The 25,590-nt window shown below is 41.2% G+C and overlaps 1 protein-coding gene across 1 annotated transcript; it reads right to left on the minus strand.

Moving 5' to 3' along the window:
* Positions 1 to 631: 631 nt before the first annotated feature.
* Positions 632 to 24,271, minus strand: antxr1d (ANTXR cell adhesion molecule 1d). The gene is made up of 18 exons (XM_053332575.1): positions 23,931 to 24,271; positions 18,576 to 18,647; positions 18,421 to 18,492; positions 18,047 to 18,128; positions 17,453 to 17,483; positions 17,292 to 17,365; positions 16,709 to 16,777; positions 16,542 to 16,622; positions 16,371 to 16,431; positions 12,377 to 12,475; positions 11,742 to 11,811; positions 8,553 to 8,631; positions 8,184 to 8,279; positions 8,066 to 8,104; positions 6,668 to 6,766; positions 6,420 to 6,584; positions 5,880 to 5,960; positions 632 to 1,879 (listed from the first exon to the last, which is right to left on the minus strand). The coding sequence occupies exons 1-18, from the start codon at positions 24,083 to 24,085 to the stop codon at positions 1,574 to 1,576; spliced, it is 1,731 nt and encodes a 576-aa protein (XP_053188550.1). The 5' UTR covers positions 24,086 to 24,271; the 3' UTR covers positions 632 to 1,573.
* Positions 24,272 to 25,590: the final 1,319 nt, after the last annotated feature.

Genomic DNA, 25,590 nt, shown 5'->3' on the forward strand with positions numbered 1-25,590 from the left:
GGGGAGCAGATGTCCTGGACTGATTCAGGACATTCCCAGACCAGGCATCATCAGCTCTGCGGTTAAACATATACATACTGTGCTGTGGTGTCACACAGTATTCACCTCTATCCCACTTTTAATTTTAAATGAATGGATTGTACTTTCTGGCCATCAGTCTACATAGAATAGCCTACAATGACAAAAAGAGATGTTTTACTGGTCTGAATACTTTCTCATCCCCACTGACTGCTGCACTGGTCACTTAAACAGAAAACAAATGACAAAAATAAATATATGAGAGCAGAAATATGACTTTGAATCAACCCAAAAGTAATAAACGGCAGAATTTAGGATTCATTTTGTAGCCTACCTATATAAATGTCATGGATAGATTATTAGTGTCCTGACAGCAGAGGAAATGTAATTAGTTTAATTAAAGAACATTGCCAGAAAGGGAACGCATTACATCACCAAATGTTGCATCATGTAATATCCAATTAACCAGTAAATATGTCATTAGGTTGACCCCAGTGTGCTTGCAAGCTGCTTCACAATATGATTGTGTAAAAAAATATGAAGTTGCCTTATAATAATGAAATATAATGCAATACCTTTTAACAGTTTTAATATCTATGAAAGAAATCCCTGCCAGGCAGCACATAAAAAACATTTAGTTTATTGGAGACAGACACAAAAAGTTGTTAATACAGAAATAATGCAAATGATCATTTCAGTCAGTAAATGCAGTATATAGGAAAACCCAGAAGATACAAATTTACAATGCAATCTTTCACTTGGTGTTAAAGACCACAAATACATCAGCTGTCATGCCTGAGTGCTCTTCTCTTAGAGTTCCTGATACTTTTCCCCTCTGAATGATTTCAAAAACCCAAAAATCTACCACATACAGAAGAAAATCGATGCAGACAAAGCCTGTATTAAAATAAATAAAATATGCAGAAACTGCCCTGCAGTTGCAATAAGATCACTGAACTAAATTTTAACTAAGAAAGTAGTTAGAAAAGTTTCTTTGGTTTAAAAGGTAAACTGCTGCATCAGTCTTAAGATAATGTAGATTTAAAAACCACCATGCCAACATTCAAATCATCTTTTACCACATCCTCAATCCACATTATCACGCCCTGCAAAATAAAAAACACCCCAAGTGAATAAGTACATTTACCATTGCTGTTAGACACACACAACCTCTTACAATCTAACTTTCTAAAAGCAACACTTTTCTATGCATGAATTGTTTTTGCTGAATTTGTAGAAAGGATAGCACTTACTCTTCCCTCTTTAATCAAGATACGTGCAGGCTTAATCAACTAACTACATGCGTTTTTATATAATGTATTTGTTTTAGATTTTTTTTATACAAAAACGTTATGATGAAAGTCAGTAGCTGATTTTGATATCAAGATAAATATTTTATTTGCTGTCCAGCAACAAAGCGCAGAGCTTCATGACAGAGCTCCTGGCTTACAAGATTTCACACCTCTGCTGTCACTGAGTCTCCAGGATGAAAGGAGGACGTTTCTTAAGAAGGAATAGATGTATCATTTGTTAACTGGATGCCCTCGCTTCATCATCAGAGCTGAGGTGGGGGACGAGATGGTGGGGGTCCTGGTGGACCCGGGGGTGCACGACTTGGGGGTGGACCTGGAGGGGGTCGAACCCCAGAAGGAGGTGCACGGGAAGGGGGTGTGGTGCGGGGCCCTCTAGATGGGGGCTTTGTCCGGGGAACAGAGTTGGAGACCAGAGGTTGCTGTTCGGCAGGCGGAGGAGAAGAAGAGGGAGGAGGAGGAGGCAAGGAAGAGTGATGTGTATGAGGAGGAGCATGGTTGTTTGGGGTGGACTCCCCGTCTTTGACCCGTTGGAACTGTATACAGCGACCCTGCAAGACAGATGGAGGTTAAGCCACAACTGCACATTGTCATTTCAATGCAGAACATAGATTATAATGCAGTGCCTATTTTGTGTGGGGTTTTCGTGCAAAATCAATGAGCCTCTAAGATCCACCAGCCAAAGTAGTTTGTGTGAGTCTTTGCCCAGCTTCTGCTGACAGAGGAGAGTGTGTTTGAGGCCTCAGAGAGAGCACAGAGCTTATTCTGTCCACACCTGCACCACAATAGCTGTGATGCTAGTAAAGACGGGCACTGACAAAGTGATCACACAGGCACACACAGACACACACTTTTGCAGTCTGCAGCTTCCCCCCATTTCCCCTCCGCCTCTCTAGAGCCTCTTGATGCAGAACAGAAAGTGGTTTATGCCTCTTATGTGCTTGACTTGTTGGAATGTAAAGGGGGGATTTCAATATCCCCACAATAGTTAACAGAGGCCCCTTGGCGTTTAACATAATTTACAAGTCTGGGAGAAAGGAACGCTTCTCTTATTGTTCTCATTGATGGTTTTCCTCTCTGTTTGCTGCATAGCCTCTTAGTGCAGACACACACACACACATTCACACTTAAAAACACAGATTCTTGTCTTGCTCAGTCAGTGTGTGAAGGATGGGGAGTAGGTCTCTGTGTCACAGACCCTTGGTGGTCTGATTATAACACCTTATTAAACAGAGAGGCCCTAAAGTCACACAGGGGCCATTAAGAGGACCCAAGCAGTAGTAGCTTTGTGACTGAGGGGGCCATTGTGTGTGGGTGTGTGTGTATGAGGGGTACGTAATTGATTGGGGGCGGTCTGGTTGGGGTGGTGGGAGGAGGTGACTGCTTCGGTCTTGTCACCGGGCTGCTGTGAAAAGGCCAGTTTGTGAGCAGCAGAGCAGCAGCACAACACCAGAGAGAGCATATGGACACAATGACTACACAAGCTCATGAATATGAGTGTGTTTGCATGTGTGTGTGTGTGTGTGTGTCTGTGACTGTAAGCATGCCTCCACCAGAACATATGGCCTGAATGAAACCTCAGCCTCATGAATAACAGAAACAGAGGGAGAGAAAGGTTAGAGGGGAGGCTGTAAGAGAGCACTAAAAAACATGACCAGTGTTGGAATAGAGCTGCAGAAATGTAGAGAAACAAGGACATTTTTTGCAGATGTGTACGTATATGAGTTGTATGAGATGTCAGCAATGTGCCACTTGTGATGGTCAGACTCCCTGCGTGTCCCTTTGGCTGTAATGTCTGCCACAGCTTTGCTTCTGCTCTCGGCGATTGTTTACTTCAAACCCTCAGCTCCTTTTTCAGAGAAAAACAAAACCCCAAAACACCTCCAGCGTTCCTCTTCACACCAACCCCTCTGTTTTTCTTTCCGAGCCCCAAGACAAGCCCTTCCCTGACTCACACGCACACTTACATACAGCTAATACTTTGTAGCCGTTTACAGGGAAATGATGCTTGCACACACACACACACACGCACACACACACATACGTTTGCTGCGATTATAGAAAAGGAAACGGTAGAAAGACGCGAGAGGGGGAGACATACATGTGACCTGACAGCTCTTGCCTGTCACCTCGCATGACATTATAGTGATCCACTCGCATAAGGAAAACACCCCACGTGCTCCCACACAAGAGTTATCAAACTACTCAGGATGAAAAAAACCTGTACTGCAATGATCAAGCATTAAAGGGTCAACCCAACCAAATTACATTCACTCCGTTTGACTCTAGTGGTATCATATGTCTCTGAGATTTCTGCCTTCACACTGATACGATAAAGGTGAACAGAATTTAATTTGTGGTGCTGAAAGTGTAAAAACTATTTTTAAAGATTCAACAGTTATATGTTACAGACCTTGCATAACTCCACTAATCTCATTAGTATCATACATCGGGGTGGTAACAGAAATCTCAGAGATCTCAAAACTTGGGCAAATAAAATCTAAACTATGTGTATTGTTAAATGCTGCAATACATAAGTGAGAAAATATGTTTTTAGAAATTAGGGTGAACAGAGTGGGAGGAAGGGGAGAAAGAAGGGAAGGCGTCTGTGTGTGAGGACGGAGGGATGGTGGCCGCCCTCTGGTCTGTGCTGTGCTGTGTGACAGGGCCATCAGTGCCATCAGCTCTGGGGACAAAAGAAGGGAATCTCTTCTGTCACAATATGGCTCGTGGCCTTTCAAATCCCCATCTGTTTGTGTGACGCTTGCTCGGAGAGAGCTGACACACAACTTACAGTGACACACATGCATGCACACACACACACACACAGCGCAGACGCATGGATTGCAAACAGAGAGTGTGGCAGAAACTGGCAGCCTGCTGATGGCCGTTTGCGGATGCAGTGAAGTAGGAGTAATGTGGGGAGAAAGCAGGACGAGCTCCTCCTGAGCTGCTGGTTAATAAGCTGCATTGAGGAGTCTGATCCATGCTAGTTACCGCTGTGCTTTTTGCCACCTTGTTGGGGTTTTTGTAATCCGGCTGCATTGTTGGTCATTAGGACTGTGCATCAAAGCGCTTTAGTTTTTTGATAACAGTTTCTTATTTACATCTATTTCAATTGCATGATTTACATACAATCTTCACAGCTAAATAATGTATTGTATGTATTTATTATACAGAACTGTGCATTTACAGATGTCAGATTTAGGAATTTTGGCTTCTTTTGGAAAAATAAACATTGATATTCTTGATATTGGTACTAAAATTCAGATGTTGTATTTGCACTAGTGTCAAATCTCAAATGATAGTCGACCCTGTATGACACACAGCTGCAGTTTGTGAAGAACTTGCCTGACTTTTTCAGGCAATCATTGTTGTCTCTCATGTCTGATATGGCTATTAGCACAATTCTGAGCAAGACAAAACAAAAGTGGATTTTTTCCTCTCATTTCTTTCCATGTGAGAAGTGACGTTTTATTTTCCTCAGTTAATGGTCCGTGAAGAGGGTCGGGGGGGGGGGGGGTCATTGTTGAGCGTCCCTGTGAACTGGAGACTCACAGAAAATGTCTCACAAAGACTCCAGAAACGTCTGTCCTGACAGAGATTAATTGTGCTATTTAGAGAATTAAAAGTCCAAGATGGAAAAAAGGGATAAAACCATTGATGGTGACCACTTTTACGAACTCTAGATACAGTAGACTCACACACACTGTTGCATCATAAAGATGAATCGTGCTATACAAAGAACAAATCAATAAATTCTGCAGCTATATGACTTAAGCTATGAGATGTGACAATGAAACCATTTACAACTGAGCAGATGTTTCACCATGACAACCAGTATGATGATGAAAACATGTCTGTGGGGTTATGGGATGCAGTACACAGGGCCAAGATAACAAGGGGCCGCTATGCTCTGCATGCTCTTTTTATTACTGGCACACACACTTGGCTGGCATGCAGTGATGTCATGATTTAGGACTTCGCAGTTTCAACATAATGTTAGATGACACTTGGTTTTTCACCTGGTTTGACAGAGTAGTTGTTTTAAAAATATATAATTATCAGGTGATAGTAGACAGTGTGTAACATGTTATTTGTATACTCAATAGAAACCTGGTCATTTTCTGGGAGTCACAGGGAATCAATGAAGAGTACAGAAGAGTACAGTATTCCTTGTGCTCATGAACAATGGCAGCTTTGATGAGGACAGCGGTATCAGTGTCTCATTCACTCACACTGTGTGTATGTGTGAGAGTGTGTGTGTAGCAAATCAGTACTGAGCTGCTGCCGTGTAATGTTGCTCACTGACGTGTCTTTATGCAATGTGACATAAAGAAAGACATAAAGGATGCAGATGCTCAATTGTTCCCCCGCTGAGACAGAAAATACTTTCTGTGCCCTCTAATATGCCCTCTAAGAAGCTTTTAAGTGCTTGTTACCCACAGTACAATCCCCAAAATTACATATAATTGCAGTTTTGTATCAGCCATTATGTCTGTGTTTGGTAGACTACATCTTTGGTAGACTGTAGTTGAGAGGCAGACTCACCTGGGCTCCAGGCTGGGGTCTCATCAGAGATACCTGATCGTAACCTCTCCTGAACAGCGCCCACAGGGCATCTAGCTTCCCCTGGACAACGGAAAGAAGCAGTGAGAAGAAACATTTTAAAGACTAGTTAAAAAGTAAACACATGTTTGCTGTGTTAGGAGCCATGAGTGTGTTACCTATGATAAATAAGTATGAAAGTCAGGCTATTGCATATGGTATGGTTGTAGCAAGAAAACTTATTCTACTTATGTGGAAGTCAGATAACGCACCAGCATATGTTATGTGGAAAAGAGAGCTGATTAATGTGTTGCACTTAGAAAGGATAAGGTTCTCTAGCAAGGACAAAACACAAATGTTGGACAGAATTTGGAGTCCTGTACTTAAATACCTTGAGATGGATGAACTGAAGGCATAACTGTGTATTCTCTATTGCTGTGTACTTTATTTTATTATTTTATTTTATTGAAATTACTCTATCCTATCCCAAAAATAAATATATATATAAAAAAAGTAAACACATTTTAATATAAAAAGCCAAACCTTTATCGGTGTGTACCATCTCCTCTGCTGTGGGGCACGGCGGGAAGGTTTTCGAGGCTTGGGCTCATAAGGTTCAAACTCTTGCTCTGGCATCTTTACAACAGCATTTTTAGGTTTATCCAGCTTAGCACCTTCCTCAGTGGACCCCTTCTCCCCCCATCGTACCTGGGAAAGACGGAGGAAAAAAGCATTGTTAAAATGTACTGTAATGTGTTGAAAAGTGTAAAAAGTTGCATGTTTGCATGTACCTCCATGCGTTTGATGCCACCCACTCCTCGTCCTCCATAATAGGAAGCATCCACTGTGGGCCACCTTTTCTTGGGCATCCCATCCTCATCATCTGATTCCTTAAAGTAAAACATGAATTACATGACAGAGATCATAGTCTCCAAAACATACTACATTTAACATTACCATTACAATGACAACAGTAATATAGTCTACTGCGTGTATAAATCTCTCAATAACATTATGAATAGGGGACACATTATGGACATTACAGGTCCATATTTTTTATTCTGGAGTTCAACTGGAACGTCTTTGAAATTCACAGTTCAAAAACCTCCTTATTTAACTCATATAGACCCTCACATAGCCCCATGCAAACAACACATGGAAAAGCCTTAGTAACAACCCTGGCAACCAAGGCTAAGTAACGGATTGCTGTTTATGTGCACGCATGACGAACCAACGTCAGTTCATCAACAAGGTAGAAAAAAACTTCATAAATAAAGTGTTCAGGGCAGGATGAAGCCCTGGCTTTTGATTGCAGGGACCATTTCTACTAGTGGTGTGCCATGAAATATTGCGAGATGAAAACGCGACGAGATTTCTCGTCGAAGTGAATTTTGTCTCGCGAAGCTATAATTAAGGGGCGCATCAAAAAAAAAAAAAAAGACGATCGGTTTTCTATCGCTCATTTGCACTTCATGTCTTCTTTTTATAAAGTCACGTGTGGATCATTAACCTTGTTGCAGCTTCTACCTGCCGAGAAGATCCCAGTCAGAAGTATGAGATGAGGAGAGGAGCAGCTTGACCTCAGTTCTCTACACTGAGAGCCTGAGGTAGGAGGATTTGTGATAATTGGATACTTTATTTAATTTATATTTATATATTAGAATTGTTTCTACTCTTTATAAGTTACTTTTTGGTATTTGTGATTGACTTTTGTATTTATGGTTGTTATTTCCATAAATACGAAACTTATCCATCTATAAAATATCTATATGGGGAAACCTTTTACAGTGCTGCATACTGCATATGATAATTATATTTAGAAAGTAGAACTGAAGTGATTCATTACAAGATGATTAGTTAAAACATTTCAATTCAATTTCCATTTTGTGAATATCAAATAAAAGAACAATCATTTATTTCCTCATTGAAGTTTTCTTAAAAATAGAGTTAAAATCTTGTCTCGTCTCGATCTCGTGAACCCAATATCGTGTCTCGTCTCGTGAGCTGAGTGTATCGTCACACCCCTAATTTCTACATACATTAATGTTGAGTTTGGGAACTTTTATCATGTTTAATATAGATATCTGACATCATAAGAGTATATAAATAACAGAAAACCACACAAAGCATATCATGTCCCCTTTAAAGAAAAACAAAATCAGGTCAGCTTCATGTAGCTGGTGTCTTACAGGCTCTGGGGGAGGAGGTGGTGGAGGCTCTTTGATTACCTGAAAAAAAAAATCAGTATGTCAGGAGCGAAACAAATGACCATAAGCTAAAATACTAATATCTGGGGTACAAACTTACCACGGTGCAGCAGAGGGGCCAGAACCACCACATCAGCAGCAGACCCAACAGCAAGAACACCACCAGCAACGAAATCAGCACGATGGTGCCGTCAAACTACAAGAAAACACAGAATTACAGGATTGAAGATTAAACTCAATTGCGAGACAGCAGAAGAAAAAAAGTGAAAATGAAAAGCCAAAGTACTCACAGCCTCCTCTGATGACAGACACAACAGAGGAGACCTCAGAGTGGAGAGAGGAAGAAGACTAGAGAACCAAGAGAAAATAAGAAGTTTGAAGGAAGTTTAATCAAAGTGGGCAGCAAGCCAGAGGGTAATATCATTGGGTGTTGGTGTGATAGTGCAGATTGTACACAGTTTGTACTCACACATTCAGTAGTAGTGATGTGAACCGAGCTGGTGATGTAGGAGAGACCCTCATTCATGCTCACCTGCAGGTAGATCACCCTGCAAAACACAAACTTGTGAAACAGAGTTGCATAAATCTGCTTGCATACAGAGTTTTCATGTTTCGGCTACTATAAAAGCTTGCCCGAGGAGTCAAATACATTCCTTCATCTACTCTGTCCATACTTGCTGCCTTATAAGCACACAAACATGCTGACATAGACACAAAGCCTTTAAAGAGGTCAGGGAGTTCTCCACCCACAGAAGGAATCTCTTGTGTTTGGATCAGACTCAGACCTCTAATGTGGAAACCACAGACAGCTAAATGACTTCTTATTCTGTGGTATTCCAAGCTGTTATCTGCAGCTTTGCCTGCGCAGTGATAGGACCGACAGAAACAAGAAAAACTTATATTTTTTGGGTGGTAGGGTGACAGGACAGAGGTAGTAAAAAGGACAGATGAACATTTTTTCGACATGTTACTCATAAAGCTTGTAAGAAAAAGATAAAAACAAGATGTGTTAGTAAGAAATGTTGGAGATGGCAGAAACAGCAGACAGCTGGATTGTAGTTACAGGTTTGGAAAAGAATGAGAAAGGCTTCTTGTGCCGTGCTTATGGTTTGGGGGGACAGAGACAAGGGGGGTATTGAGCTCTGGGTTTAGATATGAGGAGGGGGCGACAGGGGGGAGGTCACTGCAAGGTGGGGGGGCCAGCAGAGAGGAAACAGAGAGTGGGGGATGGTAGGAGGAGGGCCTTTCCTGTTTCTACGTCCCTTCAATGCTGTCCCTCCCTTTCTGAGACGAACCCCCTCCCCTTCACTTCCTCAATCACTGACACTCTGTCTTTGCCTCCTCTCTTCCTCCAGTATCCTCCCTATAACACAGCAGTTTGTCTTATAACTCATTCTGTCACTGACTGAGAGTGATTGAGAGTAGGAAATTGCAATGCAGGTGCCACTCATCTTTTCTCTCCACCCCCCCCCCCCCTTTACTATATGGTCAGCCCTCCTTTCAGGCAGGCAGAGGGACACGGTGCTATCAGCTCCTCTCTGACAGAGAGATCTCAGCCCCTATCAATCATCAATCTGCTCACTATATATGTCTTTGCCCTGTGTGTGTCTATGTGTGTGTGCAAGAGGGGGAGCCGCATCCGGAAGGTTCCCAGTCAACACAGATTTGCGTGAAGGCGCCATCAATGACTTCATCATAGGCGACAAGGCTCGGATAGAACAGGAGGTGAGTGAGGGTCTTTGGTGTTTGGGTGAAGAGGTGACGCTGGGAGCTGGAGTCCCTAAGATTTTATGTACAGTCTTTAAAACCCCCAAACAGGAAACAGACCCCTTATAACATGAGCTCACATGTAAGAGTGATTTTTAGGACTGGAAATAGTGATTGTTTTCATTATTGATTAATCAACTGATAATTTTGAAATGTTTGGTATGTAAAATGTTACGTTCATTTGTGAAAAATGTGCTTTGCAACATGTATCAGCAAGCCAACACTTTTTGTATTACTTCTAACTGAATGTCAGTACATATGAAAAGCATATGGTTATTTTACTAACATAGATGGATATGGTTTTCTCTCTGTGTTATTTAATATGTAAGTGGTCTTTGTACTAGTGAGGTTTATTTGGTATTTATTTAACAGTCAGTGATTCTTTCTAAGACTGGTGCTGTAATAATGAACGTAAACAGCTGAGTCTGAAGCTTCATTCATGACCTGGAAAACAACAGCTTAATTATCAACACAAGGTCCATTTTCTTGGAGTTTCTTTATAAGCATCTCCATCCACTAAGGAGGCCATAAGGTGTGGTTGAAAGCTTCAGAAAAAACAAATAAGTGAATTGGATGATGAAATGGAGGAGTTTGTTGAGAGGACTACAATAGTTGTAAATCTGTACACAACAGTACACAAAAAGAGATCATTTTGGACCAGAAACCTGTCCAGCCTGCACGGTGGCACACTTGTCTCACTACATATTTCCACATCTCTCTGTACATTAATGCTCCACAGCCCTGAACTCATCAGCCAGCTGCTGAAATCCTCTCTGGGCCCTTTAGCCATTCACAGCTGACTTCCTCTTTAGTAGCGTGCAGGGTGTCGGGCAGCACTGACTTTGCTCTAATGGGCTTCTGTTACATGGAAGGACGCCTCCTTCAGGCACCATTGCTGTACGTAATGGTGCACTGTGTTCTTATCTGCTCTCAGGAAGAGCAGGCCAACCTGCATAAAACCACAGTGGCATCAACCAGACACAAAGATGGAAAAGGAGTCAGATATTTTCTTGGTGGTTTAAGAAGTGATTTTTTGTCAATCGTCCAAGCTTCTCCATGAGTTTCAATTCAAATTGTGCCACGTCTGCTATAACATGTGTAGGCAAATATACTGTAGCATGTCACAGAATTTTAAATCTTCCTGCAGCCACAATGTGTAAACTAAATTCCTATTTACCCATGTCTGAGGAGTACTTCCCCATCAAAGCAGGACTTTTCACTGGCGGACAAGACAAGCTCAAATTGGGCTAGAAATCTGAGTGACATCAACAAGACAGATGATGACTGGGAGGTGTCTGAGGCCGCAGGCTGTAGTGTATAATTATGCACAGGACTGCAGGCAGCAAGGCAGGCTGCTGGTCCTCGGTCCTCTCCTCTCCAAGCTTAGCCCCGCAGCATCGCTCTGTCTGCCTCACAAAAACTTCTACCCTAAATCACCCAGAGCAAAGCTAGAAGCCCTCAGAGGAAACTTTACACTTCCCCGCCGACTCCACTCACACTTCCTCTCTTCTAAAGTGTCAGACGGAGATTGGGATACATCACACACACAAAAATTCACAAACACACAACCACACACACACACAGGCGGTTGCGAAGGTCCTCTCCAGGAGGCTCTCATTAAGTCGTGTTCCTGGGCTCTACTCCTGCTGTCCCCTTGTGATTGGTGTCTGGCTTTGTTAGCTGTGACAAACACTGATTGATTACAGACACTCAATGACTTTGGTTCTAATTTCTTCAAGGACAGCAGTCTTCTGTATCCACACCAAACTTGCGTGCAGCTGGCAAAGATTTCTTGCAGATGTACATGGAGAATTTGCGTAATGGAGCTATAGCTAAGAAAACAGTATGAGAGTGAAAACCAGGTAAGAGCCTAAAGAGATGTGCAGCTTACCTCCCGACCTCCTCTACGACAGGAGCAGGACAGAGAAGGAAAGTATCCTCTATTCCAGCTGGTCTCTCATCTACACATGGGGAAACAAAATCACACTTTGTAGAGCAGAAATTTAAACATTTGCAGAGCCAAATACAGTTCCCTCATTGCTATTAAATGCGCAAGCCAAACCAGATGCATCCAGAGAGGACTGAAAGCATGAATCTAGTATAGCAGCTTGCTAAGTAGAAATAAGTAGAAATCAAAAGAAGTGAATTCACTACTGTCCAGTGCTTCTTTTTTATGGTGAGTCTTTATGCTAAATTATTGTTAGCAAATTAAATACATGTAAAGTATTGCACGGCATATTAATCTGTAGTTTCATTATATTTTGAAAGCTAGATTAGCACATACTGAAATCATGGATATTTTAATGTCCTAGAAATCTTATGTAACTTAATCAGAACTTTTTGCATCTGATATTCAATTTAACACTAATTATTCGTTTTATCCTGAAAACATGCAAAATATTGCCTGCTCTTTTTTTGTATGTTTCTGTGTGTGTGTGTGTGTGTGTGTGTGTGTGTGTGTGTGTGTGTGTGTGTGTGTGTGTGTGTGTGTGTGTGTGTGTGTGTGTGTGCTGTTGCAGAACTTACCGATGGAGTGTGTATCATTCAGTTTAAAGCTGCAAAGGACCTGATCAATGTTTCTGGCATGGAGAAACCCATTGCCTCTCACCACTACCTGGAAATTCTCTGAGAAAAAAACAAAAACAGTGCAGGCACCACAAGTAATGATTAGCAAGACATGTTTTCAGCTGTCTGTGAGAGATGAAAAATTTCAAAATTGGTCTCATTATTTGGCTTTGAAGTAGAGTGAAATTTCTGGTGTACCATTATGGTGAGTGCTGACAGCCATTCCCTTTCTCTCATGTAAGCAGTAAAAATGTGTGCATGCCTCATTACGGCTTGTTTATATCTGTGTGCTTGTGCGTGCATGTGGGGAGAGGCCATAATATGCTCCAATGGTGCTAATGCTAAAAGTGCTTCTATTCACAAATATCTCAGTCTGTGCAGTAGCTAGGAGGAGTGTGCGTATATGTGTGTGTCTTTGACCTTTAGTTTCCCTCAGGCACTGTTAAAGCGCACTGACAGAGGCTTTCCAGCATATGCTGGAGTGTCTATGTGGCTGCTACCCAGCATATGTTAGAGAGCGGGAAAAAAACACTTGCTTAAAAACATGCCTGCAGGGCTGACAACATTACTGTGCTGTCAAAGTAGGTCTGACCTTACCTATGGCACCAGAGCATGGCATTAGCACATGTGTGTGTTTGTATGCAGATGTCTTCATGATGATATATATGTAACATGTATATACTGCATGTGTGCTGTCTTTGTGTTTTTCTAAGGCGTCTGCATGTCTACAGAGTGTGCATGTATGTGTTTAAACATGCATGAGTTTGTGTGTGTGTGTGTGTGTGTGTGTGTGTGTGTGTGTGTGTGTGTGTGTGTGTGTGTGTGTGTGTGTGTGTGTGTGTTTGTGGTCACTGGCTCTTTCCTTCAACATTATCCTGGCCAACAGAAGCAAACATTCGCCACACCTTTAACTTTTAAAGCTCCAGCGTGAAGATCACTGGATAAAAACATCACAGCAAATGGGTGGATATGTGAGAGTGCTTTCTAAAAGGTCAGATGAGCTACTATGAAAAGCCATAAATACACAAACAGAGGCAAAGCTGAGTGGAAAAAACAAATAGCACTACTGCTCATCTCATGTTCACACATGCTGTAGAAATGAAAAGTGCATATTTGCCAGTGAACGTGATCCAAAAAGAAAAGTGGTGATCCACAAGACAGAGTAATACTGACATTGAGTTGTATTACAAATATAATATCGGTACAAGATAATACATATCTAAATATAGTGTAATTTGGTTTGTATAAACAAGTATGCAGGCACAACATAATAAAATTGTCTCTAAGTATCTTTGTTAAACTGCTGTGCATGCATATTTATGTATATCCAGTGATTTGCAAATTGTCAGTGCTGCTCTTGTCATTTCCAAAGCCGGCCTCATTATCCACATGTGTATATACACACACATGCACAAACACACACATACATAATCAGGCACCACCCGATTAAACACACTTCTCATTACAGACAGCCTAATCATTTCCTGTTTACCCCGCACCCTTGTCTCCTCCGCCCTCTTGCCACTAAATTAACTATAAAATATAACCACAACAATCAGAACCAACTATATAACATCAGATAACTGTATTCATTTTCACATAAAACAATGGTTTATGTAGTTTACAGTCATAACAGCAACTTAATTGGGGGCCTTAACACTAATTATTCCTAATGTTTAGTGCCTTTGCTGCTTTAGCAGTCGTTCCCCTTTTACACAATGTTACTATCACAAGCTGTATTGTGACAGGGCGCATGTGCACATACACAAAAATACACATTGGAAATGGCACATGGCAGATATTACTATAATCTTTAAATTGAGTATTGTCCTATTCTTGTTCATTCAAATATTAAATCATGAGTCAAAACATTGTCTAATACCCCATCTTATCACATAGGTATCAAGTTAGTTTCCATAGATTTTTCATACACCTAATCTTAATATATTAGTTATGGCTGTAAACTCAAAAAAATCTGAGCATCGTCTACACACACACTGTGACACACACACACGCTGAGGCTTGATGGGCTAAAAGGTCAGTGCTGTCAGACACATGGTGGGCAGAGACTGGTGGGGCCCTGCTGACTTGTAAAACACATATGCTGCTGCCCTCTCTCTGCTTTACGCCTGCCTCTGTGGCCACATGTCTATTTACATCTTCACCTGAACGTTTGACAAGGATTACAGTTGTATGAATGTGTGTTTGTGTGTGGCTGTACACATGAACATGCATGTGCAGTCAGTTTTGTGTGTGTGTGTGTGTGTGTGTGTGTGTGTGTGTGTGGAGAAAAGTGGGGTATGCCTTGTCCGACCGGCGGCTCTTCAATCACGTTAGTGCGACGGGACAGTGAAGGGCAGGGAGGGGCAAAGGAGGAAGGGACAACACGGAGGAAAGGGTCAGACGTTAATGAAAGCAGCAATCTCTGCTGTCATGTTAGATATAAGGCCCAACTCTCAGTGTGCTCTCAGTGTGTGTGTGTGTGTGTGTGTGTGTGTGTGTGTGTGTGTGTGTGTGGAATCAGTGCTGTCATGTCTGATAGTGCGGCCCAACGTTCACTGTCCGGTCTGATGGCCTGTTTGCAGGCAGCTCGGTCTGGTCACTTCACATCAATGTGAGGGACAAGTGTGTATATGTGCCTGAACATGTGTGTGTATGTGTGTCCACTTACTACAGCACATCTAAATGTGTGTGTGTGTGTAAAGCCTATACAATACTTGACCACATGGCAAGCAGAGAGAGAGAAAATCACAGTACTGTCACAGTACCTATGCAATATGTCAGTATGTATCGATCCAAGTAAATGGTTATATTCAAACTTTTAAAGAATCTTGTCCACAGTCTTGTAGCTCAAAATAACAACAAACTCTTGCAACACGTGACCAGTGTGACCACATCCACAGTAAATAACATTATACTGCAAGAGTGTGTAAGGAACACAAATTGCAGGTATTTTTATGCACTCAATTTTAAGGTCATTCATAAGAATAAAATGTGTCAGATAAGAAGTAATCATTAAAGTTATTTATGATTCATACATATAATTTGAAAACAAAGGCAAACCCAGCACACCATAATCATGTGTTCATTAATTAGGCCAGAATCGGGTCTTGATTAAAGTGGGTCCATGGTTTCTTAGTTCACTAACCATTAGGCTGCTCATCAATCGAATAATAAATGAGCCTGTTGGAGGATATTTGGGCACATGTCGGGTGACACACTAAGGCTCTGGCAGTGGACCAAAGACTAATTATCACATGAGGATGACTGTGATTCCTTATTTTACCATCTTCATTTTTGTCCTTTTAGGGCAATGTTTTCTGTCATGCTCAAAAACATCCTCCTCCTCCTCTCCTCTCCTTGCTTATAACCACACACTTTCCTTTCTTTCATATCCCGTAATGGATGCTAATCTCCATTGGTTGTCCTGGTAGCACGGCTGCAAATGCACTCTCTTAAGTGAGTCCTAATAAGGTCATGTCAAAGCTCATCCATCCTGCTGGCTACCAATAAAGGCTCCTTCTCTCTCTCGTCTCTCTGAGCTCAGCTCTTGGCCTGTCTTTTACTTCCTTAAACTGCTGTCCATGAGAGAAGACGTTAAGGAGAGGAAGGGGCTGAAAAAGCTAGAATGTCTGTCTAGCATATACGATGTGGCAAACTAGGCCAGAGAAGCAGCCATGCTTAAAGATTCACGGCTAATTCCTCTGACCAACACCCGTCCCTCCCTCCCCTTTTTTTTGCACACATGCTGGGCTGAAGCAGCTATGCTAATTTCCCCCGGCCGTGAATGACAATACGCTCTCTGTCACTCCATGGTCATAAGCGTCCATGCGATTACTCAACCTCATGTTCCACTCCAGAGGCTTTAGATGACTGTCATCTGACACAATCACACATCATTGACTGCCCAGTGTCTTAACAAGGAGGAGGAAACCTTGCTTCTCACACCTCTTACCTCCTGCACACACACTGGATGGCTCTGCTGCCAGAATCTCAATGCAAGACTTCTTGATGATCTAAGAGGCAAAAAGAGAAAAAAAAATTGAATAACATAATATGATTTTGTGTGTTTCTCTGTGTGTGGGTGAGTGGATGTGTACATATGTGTGGTGTGTATGTGTCATACCGAGTCAATGATTCCCCTGAGGGCTTGGAAGCCTCCCCACACAGGAAACACATGTTCCACAGTGTCTGCAATAGTTGCAAGCTGGAAAACCATACAGACAAGCAGAAACGTTTGCATTTGCTTTGCTATGTTTTTATATATTGGCTGTATTCCTATGTGGTTCCTACCTGGGTCTGGTTAAATTCTTTGACCCCTACACAGTAAACAATGGCGCCCATAGTCCTGGCCCTCTGCGCCTGCAAGAAAAGGACAAATAAACCAAAATGCAGTGAGCTTAAAGACACTCCAGTAGGTAGGTATGGATACTTTTAAACAATCCTAAAAACACATCAGATCAGTAAGAAGTTTAGACAGAAAATAGACAAAATTATATAGAAGCCTCATAGGAAAGCTCTGAAGTAGCATTATTACATACACTACCACAAAAGTGTCTATTTTGTTGAAAGTTGTTTAGCTTTAGTTGAATGTGAGCTCAAGTAAACTAAAATCAGATTGAAATGGTAGTAGTGAATATTGAATCTTTAAATTCATGTGAATCAATTAATGGAGCACCAAAGTCATGTGCATCAAAATTGCAGGTATGATTCTATCAAAATAGAACAGCGAAATGATTGAATATGTCAAAGAGAGGAGACTAAACATATTAAAACCACAAAGGGCATCAATAAAACAGAAAAGACAATGGACATGAGAGTATAGTAAACAAAAAGTTGCGACAGCCAAGTGTTAACAATATTTTGCCCATCTTACCTCTCGCTGAGCTGTGTCAAACTGCCAGTCAGTCAGTTCTCCATCAGTCAGGGCGATGATAACACTGGCTGTCCCTGTAAAACACACAACTATCAACTTCTCCAAGCAAAACAATGTACTGAATTAAAAGTAACGAGCAGTTCATACCGGACAGAGCTTACCCTGCTTCTCTTGAAATATCTGCGTATTGGCCTGCAATTACATAGAGTTACACCAGTCAAGACTTTGCAATGTGTTCAGTTATTTAAGAAGAAAACAAGTACAATTTGAGACAAGGGAAGGAATGACAAATTCAAATGTGTCAAATTATCCTTGTTGTTTTTGTGTGTATGTGTGTGTATGATTGTTTGGTCTGGTGAGGCAGTTCACTTGGATAGGTGTCATTTCAAGTAGTGTATTTTTGCTGAGACGTCAACATAAACTCTATGTTTATCCGATTTGATCAATGCACCAAATGCTGGCATATGATCTGACTTGAACTTGGGAAAAAAATGTCTTCTGTTCTGAAGAGAGGAATTAAATTCAATCCACAATAAACTTCTATGAGGTGAGAAACTGGCCAGTTGGAAATGTGGAATCATGCTTAATTTAACATCTACAATGCCTGACTTGTTCACAGAGTTCAAGAGTAATTCATGATCAAAGCCACTAATTATCTAATTCTCCTTTGTTCCAGCTGCCGAAAACAGAACTTAAAATAACTTAATATAATTTGGACTGAGTTAGTGTGCTGGACCCTTAAAATGCAGCCTTACCATCTCTAGGCCTAAATTCATAAATGTGTCTCCTCCAGGGATTACTCTCCGCAGAGCCGTCAGGCCGCCAGTGATGGCCTCTCTGTGGGGTAAACAGACACACAGCTTGATAAACTCCACTGGAAGAGAGCTGAAGAACTGGCTGCTCTTAAATAGTAAGAAAAAAGGTTGAGAAATATTCCCAATAGAATAAATACACAGGGACTTGGGTGAAATGTGTATCCATTTATATTTTGAGTTGTAAGAATACCTGTTCAGAAAAATCTCCTCACAAATCTCCATAAAGATAAACACAACAGGAGATGACATGTCTGCATGTTACAGGGATGGAGAGATCTTTACAGCAGATAGTGTTGGTCAGGTGTTGGGCTTACCTGTTCTCAGTCAGTTTCATAATGATGTTTCCTCGTGTGGAGAAGACTATGAAGGACATTCTTAGCATGGGGCTGTGAACATACAGTTGTTTCACATTAACACAAATAAAAACCAAAAGACATCCAGAAATGAGAATGACTAATACTGACTCTACCTTATGAACTTCTCTGTCAGCTGCTCCACAAAGGAGTAAATCTCTATCCAATGATTCTTCACGCTTCCAGATCTGAAAAAACAACAAAAATATGACCTTATAAGGAAACTATTATTGTTGCTAAAGATGACTAATAATAGTTACAACAAATACAATCTCATCAAATGAATTTATGTACAGCACTTTGTTTCAGCTGTGGTTGTTTTAAAGTGCTAAATAAATAAAGTTGAGTTGAGTTGAGTTGAGAAATACAGAAATGCTAATAAACAAAGGCAGATCTCACTGGATGTTTGAACTTTCTCATTCAAGAATACATTTTCAAAATGTTTTTCACTATGGCATTTTCCCCACACTAGCAGCATGGTAATGTCATTGTATTGGTTGGTCCATGTATGAGCCTCTGAATTGAATCATACTGAACTCCCTTAAAAGATACATACAATTTAAAAAATGAAAATTGTTTTTAGGTTAAGACAAGCAACATGGATGATTTTTTTAAGTAACCCTAGGAGCCAATGTTTAATTGGGCACATATTTTGTAGGTAAATGTGGACTTATTTCAGTAATAATATAACTTAAATGAGTAGTTAACACAAGTTGTCACAAACCATTGATCAATCATGTCAAATTTCAAGTCATGTCAATGTTATTTTCCTCGCTAATTTACGGTCTATGGTGAACAACATGGATGAACTTCTACTGTGGATCACCACTCATAAAATGTTAGAATGCAACATCATGATTTTAAGGAGGCATGGCTTAACAGCAGAGTCACCAATAGCGCCATTGAGCTACCAGACAGCTACATCCACATGACAGATCCAACAGCTAATGACTCTGCTAGGACCAGAGGGCCATGGGAGACTATGTATATTAACAAACAAAGAAGCTCTGCTAACCTAGAATATCTCATAGTTGGGTGTAGACCTTTCTATCAGCCCAGAGAGTTTATATCTACTGTTGTCACTGCAGTAGACATTAAGATGCTAATGCTAAGGTTGCAACATAGGTAGCCATGCTAGTCCCCTCTACATCACTCAGTCCTTTAAGGCCCGCCCAACAAATCCTGAACACAGAAATGGTGAAAAACAGTTCAAAGGGATCTACATGTTCCCTTTGAACTGCAAAATGTGAAAAAGTATTTGTTGAAATACAAATTCATAGTAATGTTATGAATAATAATGCTTTATTTGTTAGATTAGATATGACACAATGGAACATTTGAACAGTTTATCTCAAACATCCTTTGGGCGGCTGTGGCCTAGGGTTCATAATAAGGGAGGGGCCACCAAATGAGTGGGATGTGTTTTTCTTTTTTTTTCATACTTCTTGCTTCAATACAGTTTTTGGCAATACACACTTGTTCTCCTTTCATGACATTTTTTCTCCTTTTTCCCTGTTGACTTATGTGGGCTTTTATCCAGTTTGATTTTCAGAGCCTTACCGGTTGGTCAGTTTTCGCCTGACAGCCATCAAACATCATGTACTACATCAGGCCATGCCGCTAAACACTCGACTGAATGGCACCTTCAAACCCCTTGCCTTTTTATCCAGAAGACTGGGAGGATTTTGCCTGAGCTGGAGGTAACATTGTTGCACTTAGTTTTTAGCATGAATTCATGTTTTGAAGTTCCAGGACTGTAGGAACTATTGCACTTTTTGGGGGCTCCAATCTAAAATCTCACCTAGTCAGAGGTCACCTGACTGAGGACAGTTCACTGGCTGCTTAGTCATATTCCATCACGCTGGACTGTAACCTGTCAGTGATGAAAGCGGCTGGTTAGCCTGCTACATGCTGTTGTGTACATGAGTGTCCTTAATGAAGAACAGTCCCAGGGGGGTGCTAATGGGGGCTAATTGCTTCTGGGCCAGAGGGTTGAGGTTAGACAGGGACAGATGTAGCAGTCTGCCTCTAGCAGGGACCATGTAGCAGGCAGCTGGCCTGTGTGTCTCTGTGCTGTTTGTGTGTGTGTGTCTGTGTGTGTGTGTGTGTGTATGTGTGATATCGGTGTTTATGTGAGCGTGCATGTGACTGTGAGGGGGAACAGATGGTCCCAGAGAGCACAGCAAGTCTAACAACAGGTTGGGGGTCCGCATAGTGAAAAGGCTGTGACATGGACAACAGAGGGATGCAGAAGTAGTACTCAGCAGGGGGTAAATGTGAGTGTGAGTGGATGCAATGACATCAAACAGCAGAGTTACACCAAGCTCAACAGAGGGAGGGTCTGAGTGTGTGTAACAGGGTCATAAACAGAGAGAAAGTCTGAGCTGATGAGATTCATGAAGGCTCTTTTGTACCTCCCATTTAACCAGTCGCTTCCTGCTCGTCTTATCCTTTCCCGTGTAAGTGAGGATATGATAAAAGCCCTGAGTCTCCTGGGACGATTCTTGCCTTCACAATTTGACCAAACAACTTAATCTTATTTTAGTTTGAAGTAAGATTAACAGTATTTATAACAACAAAAACTTGGTTTCATTTCAGTTGTGCAGGGCAGAAAGCAGTTTTCAATCACTGTTCAGTCCTTCAAGTGTTTTGTTCATCGAAGTGAAGCAGTGTAAGCTATGTGTGTGAACCTTACTGGACTTATTATTCATCACACATGTGGAAATTGTGATAGTCGATTCATTGTTTAAGTCAATTACCAAGCAAATGCCAAACATTTCCAGCCTCTCAAAAGTGGGGCTTTACATGTTTCCATCGCTGTATGTCATTGAATGGCTTTGGCTTTTGGACTGCTATTCAGAGAAAATAAACTTTTTTTGCATTGTTTTCCTGTTTTATAGACTAAAATATGAGTCATTAAAATTGGAGACTTGCTCTGAGTTTATTTAAATGAATATAATGCTTAGTTATAGCCCAACATGCTATTATTTAACACATCATCCAACAAACTGTCTTTGAGATACATTATGCAACTTTCCCATTCTTTAAACAAGTTCACAGTCAGTTCATGTACTGTAAATATACTGTAACTTCACTGCTTATATTAGGAGGCTCCAGTTGTACATCATCCAACCAGTTCAGCAATTACTCCGTATTATATTCATACGTTTGCTTAATACAAGGGCAGAATCTCTTTTTGCGGACAATTTGCCCCCCAGAGTACTTAAATCAGTAAAAACAAATCAGTTTGTTCCCAGCTCTTAAATACAGGCCCTATTATTCTATTTGTGGGTTACCAGACTGAGAGGAAGAATGCAGCCTGGTATTTGGGGTGGGTCAGATGTTGAGTGTAGGAATGTGGAGAGCTGAAGGTGCTTTATTTTTTCTAATGCTCATTCTGAGTGGGCTGAGATACTTCCAGTGGAGCGCACATAAATATTCTCCACTCAGCATGCCTCGTATCCCTCTGGACAGTAAGGCCAAAGCGAAACATGTGAGTTGGATGCTGAAGAGGTGAAGAAACCCCCCTGCCCCCACACTAAAGCATTAGCTTAGGTCACTCTGTGGCATTTAAGATCTGGAAAAAAGCCAATAAGTCAGTGCCATCTCAGGAGAAAGAGCAGCAGCTTCCTTAAGGCCTGCTGGAGCATGCAGGTCCAGACAGTTGACAAACAGAGGCGTACCAGTGGTTTGGCCATGCGTGACGTGCCACGCTCCCCAGGCTGCTCCTAAACTTTTTGAAGCAAAGGGTAAAGACTGAGCGGCTGACAGATGTTGCTGTGGAGATTTGAAAGATCATCAAATGTGCTGAAACCAAAGTGAAATGTCACTCAACGCGTCCACCACACAGCTCAAAGGAGGTGAGCAAAGGGCAACTGAGGACGTGCAAGAATCTCTTTTAAACAGTTACCTCACCTTAATCCTAAATGGTATACACAAACACCACAGTGTTTAACTGTCTCCCCACAAATCACTCTTTCTTTTGCAGACATGATCTATTCTTAACTCATTGTTGTTTTACACAAATAGGGAGTGAGAAAATCAACTGCACCTTGTTTATTTATTTCTATCGCTTTCTCTCTCTCTCTCTCTCTCTCTCTCTCTAGGTCTGCTTAGCATGTTTTGACATGTCTGACTGTACTGTGTCCATGCACATAATCTCATTTTGCAACTCGAGCCAAGATATGACAAAAATGTCAATTATAATGTCTGAGCAGCTAGAGAGTCTGCAGCTGCACAGATCACACATTGATAATGAGTGGTACGAACTCACACAGCCTCAAAACGCTGGCAAAAACATGCAATCTGTGTAGCCTGAAAATTCCTACAATTATCATATTCAATAACTTAGGAATGGTTGTTAGGGCAGTGGTGGCCTAATGTTCATTCCTCCAAGCTTACAGTCTATAGATCTAAAAGTGGTACCAAGTAGGCTAATTGCAAGGTCTCTGATTCAAATCAGGTCAGTGATCTTTGTTTGTCATCCTCATTTCCTGTCAACTCTCTACTGACGCCCATCAAACAAAGAAACATTCCCAAAAATGAGAAGGTGGGTCATTCCAGGATTAGACTAAAATCAAGATTAGAATTACATTTCTAAAGCACCACTTTTATAATAGAGGTTATTAAGTAATATTTTTATCATAAAGGGAATTGTTCAAAATGTTTATTGGAGGTGTGATTTCGATGAATTAATGAACTATTCATAAGCCAAATCAAGTTATGATGAGGGACATGCACTATTAGATTATTTCTCGACAACCCAGTATCTTCAAATGGCTGACTGATGAAGCATTTATAAATAGGCATTAACCATTGATAAAGTCATTTGTTACAACTTAATAGCATCTGTAAAATATGCCTGAAGATTTCTAACTTCCTGCAGAAAAACAATGAGGCAGAGACTCTACTTCCAGGCATCAATGACCGGTGCAGGATACAGTCAGCTCACACAATATGGCTCATGCAGGCCATATAGAAGCGCTGTGGGGCAGCTGCTGCAGCTGTGTCCGCAGGCGTCATCAGCCTGAAACTCTATCCATCCTGCTCGCCCAGCCCACATCCCGTGGATAAGACTCTGTTTGCCTCACTACTTTGAACCGGACGAAACGAATAGCGTATCCAAGTGACCGATAAATTCTTTCTAACTCGAATGAAACATAGTAGAAAATGTGTTCATACAGATACTTCAATGTGAATGTTAGAATGAACGAACATCATTAAGCTGTCTGAAACACGCTGTCTTGTTTGGGGTCTGATTTTATGATAGAAAGCAGTTTAATACAGGTTAAACTCTGATTTACAAGCTCAAACTTATAGGTGACTTTTCTCTCCTGTCCGTACAACAACAGAGATATGGAGGCTAACTAAGTGCGACTGATGCGCTCCGCGTTTCCAAACAACTGGGCGGTTGCATGGCAATGCGCAGCGATGAGAAAGTAACAAAGCCATAAATAATATCGGACACTCACTTGTCCAGGACAAAGTAGAGGTCGAAGGCGCCCTGACAGGACCTCTCCTCCTCCTCCTGTTGCTCTTCCTGCAGCTCTCCTTTCACCGACACATCGAGAATGAAAATTCCCAGCAAAGCCAAGACGAGGAACATGCGAGTGTGTGTCCTCGCCATCTTTCCCGGTTATGTTGACTACTCCAACACTGTGACAACTAAATATCTTCACATTTTCTCTCTATCATCTGCTTCAGAATCGACTGTGTGTCTATATCGCGTTGTTTCTCTGTGTTCTGTCCTGTTAGATTGAGAGCATTGAGCCCTGCAGGAGTCTTGTTCAGTTTGAGCCGGGCTCTCTCTCCAAGTCTTCGCTTTCAGATCAGAAAAAAAAATGCATTGAGGCAGGGCAGGATGGAGGAGAGGAGCGACACCCGAGGAGAGATCCAAAACTCCACTTTGCCATAGAAAAAAAAGCCCCACAAAAAGCATGCAGAGTCCTTACTGTCCGAGGTGGGATTATCCAAAATACAGATTATTGAGGAAGAATTAAATAAATCAATTAAGAGTCTCTTTAAATAAACTTGTCTTGTTTTTTTGTTTGTTCTTTTTTCAACTATTAAGAAAAACATAATGTAGCACAAACACACAAGATTCAGTTCAAATTGTAATTGAAAATTACGTCTCAAATTTTGCATATACGCATAATTTTAGGATTATTTAGAATGTGTACAAGACAGGATGGTCTCATAGGGTCAAGAGACAGTTGTCGTATTTAATTAATAAATAATTTTGTGCATTGTTTGAAATACTCAATAATTTGATTAGGCCTATTTGTTGTAGCAATGATTGTGTGTGTGTGTGTGTGTGTGTGTGTGTGTGTGTGTGTGTGTGTGTGTGTGTGTGTGTGTGTGTGTGTGTGTGTGTGTGTGTGTGTGTGTGCCATTCATTTGCTGTCTCTGACATTTTGCCCCCAAATGAAAATCAGAGGAACTGCAACATGTGCACAATTCAATTATGGGCCCTAATGCAAATCGACCCATGAAGCATCTTATGCTGAAAGGTACTTCAAGCATTCCTGATTGCCATCAAATTTGCCAAAGCCATGTTAAGTGATTTTGAAAGTTTGATAAAAAACGTTTTATCCTATTGTTTAACTGATTAATTTTGCCTGAGCCAGACTGTTGGAGTACGCTTGAGGAATCCCCGAAGGCTTTCATGTGTTCTCGTTTCATGTGTTCTCTCGTTACAGAAAGTTGGCTGGAAATAACCAACAGGACATTTACCCCAAACCAAAGCTTTGATGCAGAATAATCCACTAAATACTCATGAGACGAAAACATTTAGTTTATGAATAATGCATTTACCCGGTGGCAAACCCAGACCACCCTGCTTCATGTCAAGTACAAGGGGCCAATTTTACAATTTCCCATTACCCGCATTAAATAGGACAATTATTGTTTCCAAAACGTGTCCAGAACCCTCACTGAATCCCACATAGCGTTGGTAAAAGTTGGATGTATTTTATATTGCGCAAAGTGCAAATAGTGGAGTGACTTGTATTTCAAATCATTATTCTGACAGACATTAAGATGTCAGCATGCACATTAAAATGATTTTAATCAGATTAGCTGCAGCCTGGCAAAGGTTTGCGTGAGATATGTATCACAGGCTGTGTTCCTGTA

Source organism: Scomber japonicus, chromosome 14 (assembly GCF_027409825.1).
Source record: "Scomber japonicus isolate fScoJap1 chromosome 14, fScoJap1.pri, whole genome shotgun sequence".
In the NCBI taxonomy this organism is placed as follows: Eukaryota; Metazoa; Chordata; class Actinopteri; order Scombriformes; family Scombridae; genus Scomber; species Scomber japonicus.